Here is a 13,443-nt window from a genome sequence, read left to right on the forward strand (position 1 = left end):
GCTGCTCAATTTATCCCTTCCTTAAAGGGTTTACCCCATGACTGAATTTAATGTACCTATACTTAAGGGGCCTTGCCTCTACCTCACATAGTATGGGGATAACGGAAGCATTAAATTCAGTAATTTAAGGGACTCTTGATTTAAATTGCATTACGGTAAAAAAAAAAGGAAAAAAAAAAAAAAAGACATTTTAAACTGTCTTTTTTTAAAAAGAGTGTTGGTCCCCAGCCAGCTGTAGTATCGTCTCACCATTGAATAACATTTATGATGGTAGCAGGAGATTTGAGGTTCAACTGACTGTATTGTAAAAAATTTTAATTGAGAATCCTGTATTTAGTGGGACTGTGGGACATGAACGCATGTCTGCAACACTTGTAGTAGAAGAATAAATTATTATATTATTTGACAGCTTGTCAGAGTAGAGCAGTCACCAACAAATAATGTCATTCACTGACTGTTAAACAACAACATGGTGTTTTTTAGTCCACGGAAGAGAAGCTGAGCTACATTAACATTTCTGTAAATCCATCCCTTGGGTGACATAAACAAAAATATTATATGTTTGTACAAGGAGGTTTGGGGGTTTTACTGAAATAGCCCTTCGTTTGTCAAAGGGTACATTAGAGAACTGTTATCCCCATGATGATGTTAGTCTTTCTGCAGCATAATGTTCATAATGAAAAGTAGTTGTACTGGTCACTGTCATTCACAAATTGATTATACCCATCACTAGTAATGTAACAATCATTAGTTTTTATAGAAATTATTAGTTTCTTATTTTTTGTTTTGACAAAATTTTATTTTTTTTTTCTAACCAGAAAAGACAGGGTGCTTCAGCACAATGTCTGTCTTGTTATAATCCGACTTCCTGTCAATAACCTCTGTAAATAGTTGGCATCGCCGTCAGTAAAATTTAATGACACAATCTGTAACAAAACAACAGGGTTCAAAATTCAGCCCTATAGTCTGGCTTTCCTTAGTTCAGTTTGAACTAAGCAGCAGGGGTCGAGGCACTATCTGAGTTTGCACTGCACATCCTGTAGTAGCAAGTAAAACAAGATTCCCCCCACTGTCAATTTGGCTTGTGGGTTCGTAGTCAAGCTGTGTGTTGACAGGTCTCCACGTTGACACCTTTTATTTTAATGTACAGTCATTCAGTTCAGATCAGAGAACAGCGGCAGCTCTGACTCAAACAACAGGAACCATGCATCAGTTTTGAGCTGTTCAATCTTTCGGGATACTTTTTGTATGTGTGCAATATGTCACAGATTATCCTTAGCATCTAAGAGTTAAGGAGAAAAATCCATAATTCAGATCCACAGAACCTATCTGAAGTTTTATATGTATTTTCTTTTTAATCATAACCTTTCAATGGAGCTATATCTGTTGCATCATAGACTTTGTTGGCAGGGGATAGAGACGTGTTCACACTGGGGAGAGCTGAGTCAGTGTGGTGCTTCTTTATTGCCTCAGGCCAGTTTTGTCTCTACAGCTAAGCCTTCCATATCTTTGGGGGGAAAAGTTCATTTTCTAACAGAGAGGCAACCTTCGTTCAGTGGGACACTCAGTTAATTTATTTTTCATCATCACTGCATAATACTCAAGGTAATATACCATCTCAGGCAGTGTGAGAATGCAATGATATAAGAGCTTCTAATTGGACAAAATTGAACTGATGAAGCCATATGCTATCAGTATATTATCTAGTGGGGAAAGGTAATCTATGGTTGCCACAACAACTCAAAAAGCGTTTTTCTACCCTGCAGGAACACACTTTTTAAAAGAAGGAAAAAAAAAAGAAGAAAGAACTCTCGAGTAGTAAATCGATTCATGACTGAACCAGAATTTTAAGGTGACAAGTTACTTTCTTAAAAAACACATGTCAATCAACTGCTTTGGCAAAGTCTCTATAACAAGTAGTCTACACCGGACTCACATCAGCCTTGTTACTCAGTCGTCCATAACACACAAGTGTGAAAGAACTCATAAGTTTAATTTTCATCAATGCAGCTGTCTATACCAGTCAAACGAAGTATTTTGCTTCACTCAAATTTTTATTTTATCTATTTGCTTCTGACTTACATATATAACTACAACATTTATGTATAACATGTACAGTATAAGCACTGCTAAAACACAGATGACCAATACTGTGACTGAATGCATCCAATGTTGACAAAGAGGACTGACACTACTGCAGGTACTGATGTGCTTTTGATAAGCAGCACCTTTTAAAAAAGGTCTTTAAAAACAAGGTGTTAAGACAGTGAATATATGCTTACTCATAATATATTCTCTTTAATAAAGAACTGTTCAAGCAGCATAAGTCACAGGGTCAAAAGTTATTTCTCAAGCACACAGGGATACAACTGTCTGCCTAGATGACAGTAGTTGCCTGTGCACCAATGGTGCTCGATAGCTACCTTGGGGCAACAGCGCTGCTTCTTTTCATCTTTCATCTCAGTAGCTGCCTGTCTTTCACTGCTCTAGAATAAGATCAGGCATGTCTCCTGACTCTGAATATTTGTATCTGTCAAAACTTCAGATGATATGATATGATAAGACATGATAAAAGATAACTGAGCACTGGATTATCAGTTATAGGAAACCTGAGGGGAAAAAGATTTGTTGCTTTCATTATTTACAGTTTATGGTTGTATAAGAAACATTACCTTAAGCTCTGGAGTGACAGTGTAAACATGATTAGGCCTGAGGAAACTAGTACTTTAAATTTATTATTTTATTAATATTTGATGTGTTGCCTATCCAGTTTACTTCTCTGTACTTAGAAGTTTGAATTATACTCATTGCTCTAAGACAACCTAAGATTTTATTTTAATATGAAAGGAAAGTTAATATCCCTCTTTCCCTCCCTCGTTCCTGTTTATGGATAACAAGCACTGAATTGGCTTGGGTTTAGGCTGAAACTATAGTCTCAGACACAGAAGGTGTCAAAGTGAAAAGTAGGAGTGATGGATGACAGACATTTCATATGATATGATATGATATGATATATATATATATATGAAAGAAAAAATTTACATCTTCTGTATTTCTTGCTGTAGCAAAACTTACCTTGTCTCGCTTGCTTTTATTGCCGTATGTACTTTCTGGCAGTAACTTGTCAAAGCCTTTCCATCATAACCACTGTGTATATTTTTGAAAATAGGGACGTCTCTATCAAATTTCTTGATTTCCCGATCCCAGTCTTTTAACATTGGGTATCTGCTGATTCCTAATCTGAGCCAATACTCATATTGACCTGATATTTACTATCAGGTCAATATGAGTAGTGTACTAACATAAGTACACTACTAAATTTTACACACCTTAAGTTTCACAAGCTACTTGATACTGGTTCAAAGCTATTAAGCCCATTAGCTTCATTATTTAACTAGGAGAATGTAATTCCTGAAACCAATGTGAAACGTTCAGTTAGAGAGAAGAAATATTACTCTTGGAGTCATTGACCTTACAAAAACACTCATGGTCACACTGAGTGGTGTCGCAGTGTGGAACTTCTTCCCTCTCACAAGATCTTTGGCCAATCACTGGTCAACAAAAAGGTTTAATTTTGGCCTTCTATCAATTTACTGACAGAATTTGGATTAATCAGGAACTGCTGATATGACAGCAGCATTTGTCATTTTAACTGGCAAAAGCAATGGTCAACACTGGGCACCTGATTGTTTTGTACAAAGTTATTTGCTTATGAGAAAGAGAGCATTAGAGTTAGAGCTTAATGAATCCATGCGATATTATTTTACCAACCCAGGTGTAAAAACACAGGTCACATTAAAATGCTCTTTCACTGGCATACAAGTGAAATGCTGCACTGTAGAGCCTGTCTATGGTAAAGGCCATTAACACTGCAACACCAGCAGGTTGAAATGGACAAGACACAGTAGAGTATAGTAAAGAAATAATATGATTTTGATCGGCTTTATTAAGCCGATACTAGTCCTTTAAAATATGCCCAGATCCACAATGATACCAATCCTTGGGATGAAACATTATTTCAGGAAATACAGGGTTTTTTTAAATTTGCAATTTAATGTTTGTGTAATATATTTTAAATAAATACATTACATACCACTTGTGACTGAACTACTACTTTAAGTAACTTTTTTCAACAAAAATTGATTTCTTGAGGCTTACATTTTTGTTGTCCAAAACCCTCTGCAAAGCCTCTTTCCAGTGATGACTTCTTGGTTCTGCCGACATAGCACTTTACTAAAGGAAGCATCAAGGCACATTTATCACAGAAATAGCCTTGGCAATGAGAGAAGTTGCCATTTGTCACTATTAAAAATAATGTGTTTTGGCTTACTGTCTTTGTGTTCTAATGAACTCAATGAAAGATAGAAGTGTTCTTCATGACAAATCTATGGTTCAGAAATACTTACTGGCATTCAATAGTGGTATTCACTCTTTAAAACAACAAGGTTATTTATGGCTGAACCAAATTTTCAGCAAAGGTAGGTCATTTAAATTGCTGTGCTGGTGGTCAAACCCCTGTAATGTGTAAACTAAGATGCACACAGAGGGGGTGAGCCATATAAAAGGAAATGTCAGTCTTCCCACAGTGCTGTCCTACAAGTGCCTAGAAAACTTTTCATTAATGCATTCTGACTTTAACCCAAATATTTACAATACCTGTGTCTTCAAGGTCTGAGTGGGAACCACAATGGGTGGGAACTTTATTATTATTATTATTATTATTATATTATAGATGGAACAGCATCAGTGACACAGTGAGAGGTGACTTTGGCCAAGTAAAAACTCATCATATTCCTGGTATGAGTGCCCACAGCATTTCACATCCACCACCAACTTTAACAACTGGCGAGACATGATGTGAGTTGAAGGCATCCTTTGGCTCTCCCCAAACATAATGTGCGTGGGATGTAAGAAAAAGTGGGGAAGATGACTCATCACATCATATTAATGTTTCCATTGTTCAGGGAACCAAGTTTTGTGCACAGGCATTGCATGCAAGCAGCCGTCCAATGAATATCATAAAGAAAAGAAAATCTGTCGTCAGTGTAGGATCCTTCTTTTCCAAACACAGCAACATATCCACTGTGGTGCATAGTCATTGTTTCACACCTAGACATGGATAAGGGACCCTGTTTTTATGCCAAGCCAATACAATGGCTAGAGCCAAACGCATTGTAAATGAGTAAATGTGTCTCAGTAACTAACAAAGCCATTTCATTCACTATTCATTACTTTGGTTGTGCTATAACCTACGCTTGAGGTGTTTTTTGATAATTTAGCTCGACTGGCCAGCTGTGTTGTTACTCCCGTTTTCATTACATTGCTTCCCCCTACACTTCTCTCATCCCACTCTTCCCATGAAGGGTTTCAATGATAATATAGCCATACAAAAACAATGTCTTCAGAGCTATTTCCCTTACTGACTCAAAGTTTTTTTCCTTCATCCCCTCAGCCTTGGTGCACATATTTTCTCATCAGCCAGTGCTGCAGTTCAGTTGAGGTCACCATTTCGATCACTGAGGTGACAGTGCTGAACATCAACACATCTGTTAATATGAGAAGAGCCTTCACTGCTATAACAAACAGATGTTGACAATAATAGAGAGGCCATAACTGTTTTTGCCAGTCTGTTGTTTTCCTTTCTTTTAATTGCATTGAATTGTTGATTTTTGAACTTGCACATTTAATGCTCATGACAGTCATATTCAGGCAAGTGAATGCAGACAGTCAAGATTTACAATACAACAGCTGCATCTAGATTACTTTTATTTCTTCTGGAATCATTACATTTCAGAAGAAACCCCTACATTTTTTTTTTTTTTTTTTTGGGGCTTTTTATGCTTTTATTCGACAGTATAGTGAAGAGAGACAGGAAACGGGGAGGCAGAGAGAGGGGGTATGACATGCAGCGAAAGGCTGTCCGATGCTGGATTCGAACCGGGGCCGACTGCAGCGAGGACTGTAGCCTCTACACATGGGGCGCCTGCTTAGACCACTACGCCACACGACGCCCCCAAACCTCTACATTTTTTAAAAGATACATAAAAGACATCTTACATGAGCCTCTAATCTCATAAACAAAACAACTAAAATTTTACTGTGTTGTCTTCAAATAAAATCTGGTTCATGACATGATTGTAATGCCTGAAGAAGAGTTTAAAAACAGCCCTGCAATGTATTTATCAGTACCGATTCAACACTAATGTTTGCTTTAAATACTAATTTGTATTTGCTAATCATTTTCTGGCAGGTTACTATTCAAGTAACCTACTCAAATTACTCCACTGAACTGTGGAATTAATAGATGACCACTTTTGTAGAAAGTACAAACTATAGCTCGTTTGTACGGAAAGAAAAACTCAAAAGAAACTAAATTTGATAGAAATGTTTTTTTGTTTTTTTTAAAACACTATTGTCATATAATTCAGTCTGTAAAGTATAAATCTCACCACTGCAGATAACATGGGTCATTTCCTAAAAAGCAGATCTTGACTGGCAACATGTGCTCATCCTGATACTCCTCTTACCACAACTATTAGTGTCCAGGACACCTCAACACAGCCTGTCTTCACATCCATTATCTCATATCCAGACACTCAACTTCATCTTCTCTCAGTTAAATGTGAAATGTTTAAGCATGTTTATGCAAAATGATCGTATAAGATGTTGAATTATCTATACTATATTACAGTATTGCTCTCCATTGGGTTCAATACTGCTGCCTTTGTGTACTGTACATGCTTTGGTTGCATGATCATAAGATGTTTTTTGCATCGTTCTATTACATGAAAAACAGATCTATAAACTGACACAAAAGAGTGATAACTCAGGGTTATGGTTCACAACTATAGCTTCATTATGTCTCTGAATGAGTCAGTCTACAATGCAAAACACTGCAGTTGTTAAAGAAGGGGGAAAAAAAAAGAAAATCTCTCTGCCCACATATCTATCAGGACATGAAAGTGTATGCAAAACAAAAACTTGATCCAGATGACTCATTACTCCCCTCCATTCTCGAAGTCAATGTCTACTTATTTGTTTGTCATGTTTATGGCAGCCTTGACGACTAATAACTTTCTGTGGGAGTCTCTTGTGGGTGGTAATCTGCACCAGCAGATCGGCTAGCCATATGTTCTTTGATTTTTGAAGGTGGTGTGTGAGAACGCTGTCAGCCCACTGTGTCGTGTTATCTGAAGTAGACACACGGGTCAAGGCTCACAACCGAAGCCCGACACATGCTAATGAACTTATCTCATAAAATATGCATCAAGCCCTCCCAGGGCTGTACAGTGGCAGAGGCGTGATTTTGCAGGAATTATGGGAACAGTCATTTTCCATTATGTCAATGCTAAATGAGGAGTGACCTGCGGGAGAAGCATGTCTGACCCGTGTCCAGATAGTTCCTGCCAATTTTGCACTGAGAACTTTGCAGATCAGTTTTGACTTTTAAGATACTGTGGTGACAGAGAATAAATGGATCTGGCTGCACAGCATAACCTTGTTGAAGTCGTCTCCATCTGAAGCTGATGTTCCAAGTCTGTATAATTAATCAAAGACAATGATGTCAATGAGGGCTCCGGTTATGAAATTAGAGGCACGCTGTCTTCCATTACTGTACAGCTTATAAGTGCATTAGGAGGGAGAGAGTAACAATAAGACAGGTGTGGAAACCATTAGCTTCATTCTTCATTCCAACCATTTGTGGTTCGCTTCTCTTGTTTTCAGCACAATTAAGTATCTCATAACAAAGCCAGAGCTGAATGCTTGAGTGTTGAGATGATAGCCAGGATTGCAAACAAGGTGGGAACAGCAACAGGACAATAGCTGTTTGCTCAATAATGAATGATGTTTAACAAATTATGTTGGTTCTGTAATATTTTCTTTTCTCCTATGCATCAACTGTATAATGAGCAATTGTCAAATTCCAAAAATCCCATTTTACTCCTCTTAATGATAAAAATCTGCTACCTATCCAAACATAACTCACCTGACATCAACCAATACAGGTAAATAAACTTTAAACCAGACATTTTATGTCTATCAACATTCAGAACTTTAGTAGCTCACAAGTTGCACCTTGAGTAACTTAACAGAGCTACATGGACTTCTGGAATCATGGTGTATTGTTATAAAAAGGAACAATGTTGTATGAAGAGATTTTAGTTATTCAAAAATTGTCTGAAGTATGTGGTGAAAAATATGCATTCACATTTTTTTCTCCTGACTACACTTGTGCTTTACTCATGCATGCTAAATCAGCTTCAATGGTATGACAGGACAATGCTGTAAAATGCTGCATCCCACCCATGCTTCCAACTCATTGGTACTTCCACTGAAATATGTGAAACCATAAAAAAATAAAAAAAAACATTAAAAAAAATAAAAAAAAAACATATTGGAAGAAAGAACTAATTAATTATTCAATTGCACATCTGTGAGCTGGATTACATATTGGTAATCTTCTGTACGAGCTCCCTCTTTCACAGAAAGCAGTCTGTCAAATGACATTCCGCAGCAAGCGGAACAATCTCCTGTGGCCATGCTTGTCAAATCTGTTGTGCTCCTCACCAGAGTGATGTCTGAGAGAAAGCAAAGCATCTTAAAGAAATCATTGTGTGCATGGTTCTTTGCACTGACATCTCATACAGCACATATGTCATTTTGATAAATGAACTGCCAATGCATCATGCTATATCTTCAAATGGTTGCTGCAACTGCTCTAACAACAGCACATTTTGGTCAAAATTTTTTTGAAGAGGGTTTTCCTCCAATTTTAGCAGCTTTCTGGGAGGTTTAACTAAAATACTGAGGCATGGTTTCTGAAGCAAATCATAAAAGCTCATCAGCACCCTCTCATTAAAGTGTCATTAAATAATACATGACTTTCACCCTTTACGGGTAATCAAGAACTGCAGTAACACTGACAGGTATGCAGCACAGTGTGTGGTGGCATGTATCTGACAGCATAACAAAGTCACAGTTTTCACTTAAGAGACAAGTAATCTAGCTAATGAGACGATACATCCAAGAGAACTGTGTAGTGCAGACGTAAGCCTTACGCAGGCAAATAATTCTAACGCTGAGCAGTTTAAAACTAAAGCAGGTGGGAGGTGTGGACAAAAATAGGGGCCATAAATTGGCACAAAATCATTGGCATTTTTGAACAGCTAAGTATTAACAACAGATACCTACTGTACATGATGAGCATGTGTGCCGTGAGACTGTATCTAATCAGAATAATAACACTGCATCATGAATATAGGTAATGAACTAATGCAGGATTAGGTAATGGAAACCTAAAGCAAACCTTTTAAACTGAGTATTTGTTTTGTTTCCTTCAGGTGATGAGCTCCATAAATCTCTGAGTGGGATCCTGCCAGACCCAGGAAAACTGCTTTGCGGGTTTGCCACACCCGGTACAGCCCCCCACCTCACCCATTCCCCATAACGACCTTCACAAGTTGTTTCAGTGTGGCTCAGCTCTCATCACTGGATTTTAACTTGGGGACCTGAACCTCACAGATTGCCAATGCTAACAAGGAACTGCCTGCTGCTGTTCCTGTGGATTGTTGTCGACGCAGGCTCAGTCTCTTCTTTACATCCACCTTCACCGCCACTGGGACGGAGCCGGACAGGAAGGGAGCACGCCAGGAGCTTGGTGGGCCCTATGAGGAATGGGGCAGCTGGATTTCAGCGGGTCAAAAGGGGCTGGGTGTGGAACCAGTTCTTTGTACTGGAGGAATACATGGGGTCAGACCCGCAGTACGTGGGCAAGGTAAAGAGCCTTATTTTTCCCAGTTATTTATTGTGCGCAAGAAGTCATAAATCACATAGTAAGGAGCTTGAAAGAAATTGAATTGGTGGTAAATGGAGGGAGCGATAGAACGTGAGGGAGATAACATTGGAGAGAAAGAACAGAAAAGAACAGTAATGTTGAGTAAGTTTAAAGCTATTCTGGTTTTAGCAGGGCAACATTAACATATATAAGAAACCATCACAATATATTTATTTATAATTCACACGTATATGTACATATAAACTCTGGGACAATCTTTTAGGTTAGGCTTTCCAGTTAAACAAATATACATAAAAATACAGTGGCAAAAAAATGAAAAGTATGCTCCTTCCACCATACTTCACACCTTTGGGATGATATTTCAATGTTGGTATGCAGCCTGATGATTCCTTTGCTTTAGGAATCATCTTATCTGGGCACCCACTTCTAGGGAGAGTAGCCATAGGACTAAATCATGCCCATTTATAGACAGTTTGTCAGACTGTGGACTGATGAATATCCCCCCTCTCTGAGATGACCCTGTAACACTCTCCAGCTTTATGCAAATCAACAATTCTTGATCCTAAGTCTTGTGAGACCTTTTTTTGTGAAACATGCTTCACATCAGCAGATGTATTTTGTGAACAGCAAACTCAAACTGTTTAAGTGTTTTTTTGTAAATCAAAGAAGCTCTAACCCACACCTCCAATCTGGTTCCATTGATTGCACTCCAGGTTTGATAACTCCTGACTCCAATTAGCTTTTGTTAAAGTCATTAGCCGATGGCTTCACATTCTTTTTCCAGCCTACACTGTGAATGTTTGAATGATGTTTTCAATATGGTCAAGAACAATACAAGGATTTGTGTGTTATTGGTTAAAATAGAATTATGAACAAACACAATGTAACTTGGATGACGATCTGACCATATTTTAGGACATATTCATACATAAATGGAGGTAACTCCAAACAGTTCACTTACATCTACCCACCCTGATAGCAATTGCCAAAAGAGATCTATTGTCCTTTGCCCACAGAGTTGAGCCTAATTATCTTAATCTAATAACATTTTTGTAAAACTGTCCCTGTGTGTTAGTGATTTAGGATATACGTAGTTTTGGGCATGGGAAAAAAAAAAAAATCTAGATATGATAATGGAGATGTGCCTACACTTCTATGTTAAAGTAGCCAGATACTCATGGCAGAGAAGCAGTGGGAGAATCGATGGCATGGTAGAAATAAATTTAAACTACAGTCCTTGTAAAACTGTCAGAACATCATGGTTATGAGGCAGGGAAGATGCTGACAGCAATAAAAAGACAGCAGCGACACCCAATAGTCTGAGATATATACACACGTCCCATCAGACACTTCTTTTTGCCCCCCCCCCACCACCAAAATCTCGGCCATCTCTGTTTTAAGTATAGGATTTTTTTTTATTCTCTGCTGTGGCTTAAGACATCCGTAAGTAAACTCTATGGGGGTTTTAAGGCTAAAGTTGTAATTTGGCACTCCTAGCTTACACAGGATAATAGTAAGACTGACTTATCTGCCCCAGTGCCACTGCAATCAGCCCTGACAAGCCATGCTGTTTGTGGAAGTCTCGGAGGCTATAAGTAGGGGGAGGGAGGCTGCTGTCTCCTGCACTCCTAAGTCACTTAATCCTGAGCTGCTGCACTGCTTCAAAATAATTGACTGATTCTATGCCATATGAAAAGCATTTGGAGATGAGATCCTGGGACTTTTGTCAGGACAATCTTAAAGGAAAGTCTTTTGCTTTTAAAATGATTGTAGCTGTAACAGGATAAAAGTTTGCTAGAGACCAGAAGGGCAGGATGTTACTGACAGGTCTTCTAAGGAGTTATCAAGTACCATCACAGAGGCCTATAAAAAGGTAACAGTTTTCTTTTCAAGACAGATAAACTGACTCTAATGGACCACAAGTCTTGGCAATTAATGATTGTCGTGTAATATATCAATGCCTAATTGTGGTAACATATTCACTCCAGAGCGTAAACAAGATTTCCATTCAGGGACCTGCAGAGTGTAGTAGTAGATTTCCTTAGTATTTATGGCTGGTTTGCACGTTAATGCCAGTGCTTAAAAATTGGGTTATGTAACAGTTTCATGCTTTGGTTCTACTTTTTATGTGTACTAATATTTGAGTAACTTTTTGGCATAACACAAATTCTTTATAATTGCCCATAGAAACTGTTTATTGCTAATTTCATTACCAAAATAGGATAATTATCCACTGTGCACATCTAAGGTAATGTAGCTTTACAAAAACAACCTTCAAATTGCATTTTGTTTATGGCGATGCTGGCAGTGTACTCTGATGAGAGGCAACAGAAGCAAAGAGGAAAAGTTGAGGGAGAAGTGTTCAGTCTTTTATTTCCCCCCTAAAGTTGCTTCCAAAAAAGATTTTACATAGAACTTCTGAACACTTGTCTATCCAAAAAACAGAGAGAGATATAAGCATGTGAATATTTTGCATTCATAATGTCTGTTTACAGTGCTGTTCCAGTTCAATATTCTTTTTTTGATTGATTTTTGTTTTCTCCCCTCCTCTCCTGCTCATATACATTGGGAAAATATCGATTACCTTTTGTTTTTGGAAAAAAATTGCTCTGCTAATACTGAAAGCTCACTTTCTTATTTTAAGGTCATGCATGACATCCCTACCCAAGTCTGGCATGGTAGCTATCTGAATACTTGGATTCTCTTGGTGTCTTATGAACAAGTCTGTTATCCAAGGCTCAAGAGCACCTGAGATCTGTAAATTTTTGCTTACAATCAAACTGAATATTTAATTTGATGTATTTGTATTAATGTATAATTTATTCATCTTTAGAGCTGCCCTATAAAAACATTGATGATTTGAATTATGAGTCATTTGGTGAGATAATTATTATGGTTAGCTTTATTTTTTTGCAAATCAGTAGTACATTTCATATTAAAAGCACAAGAAAATAGCTAAAATGTTTTGGCTGTTCAACAGGTGTAAATATAAGACTGAAAACCTGGTGAGAGAGCAGGTAATAAAGTCAATCCTTATCTATTTATAACTTTCTTAGCTGCTATTTATCTTTGAGGCCTCTGGATCTATACAAAGTGTTACATTTCGTTTTTGGGTTGGTTTTTGCTTTACCTTACAGTGCAATTAAACTAAGAAAAGACGACATCATTTAGAAAGGTGTGATGCTTCCAACACTGAAGTCTTGCTGAAATTCTGTGTAAGTTTTATCAAAACCTGGCTGTGTCAGCAATGATAAAAAAATCTATTTCAAGAGTGTTAAATTAAATGCATCACTGCCAACTGTAATTGCAACAGCCAAATCACTACTAATTAGCACTGGCCATTAAAAACATAATTCACATTACTAACAAGATGCGGTAATTTTTGTCAGTTCTGACAGCATACAAAATGCAAGACAACCACTGGAGGAGGAAAGGAGGAGGTACAACCACTGATGATGCACTGTGTAGTCAGAGTACCCGAGTTACGGATCAACTAATTTGTCTATTAACTGGTGACGTTCACCTGAATGCACCAGTGGTTGCTTGTAGTGACGGCAGGTGTTTGGAAACAAGATGATAACATTTAGCTGTCCTTGTGAATGTCTTACAGTTTGCTTTTTCATTAGAATTTTAAAATGGTCATATGA

General features: G+C 37.7%; 1 protein-coding gene across 1 annotated transcript in view; it reads left to right on the forward strand.

Moving 5' to 3' along the window:
- LOC111645798 (cadherin-12-like) overlaps positions 1-13,443 on the forward strand; it is a 91,313-nt gene that overhangs the window by 21,840 nt on the left and 56,030 nt on the right. The window contains exon 2 of the mRNA XM_023395109.2: positions 9,342-9,775. Coding sequence (XP_023250877.1) covers positions 9,530-9,775 — 246 coding nt within the window. The 5' untranslated portion in view covers positions 9,342-9,529. The remainder of the gene's footprint in view (positions 1-9,341; positions 9,776-13,443) is intronic.

This window comes from Seriola lalandi, unplaced genomic scaffold (assembly GCF_002814215.2).
Source record: "Seriola lalandi dorsalis isolate HSWRI2012SDOR001 ecotype SW California unplaced genomic scaffold, Sedor1 jcf7180002054956, whole genome shotgun sequence".
NCBI lineage: Eukaryota > Metazoa > Chordata > Actinopteri > Carangiformes > Carangidae > Seriola > Seriola lalandi.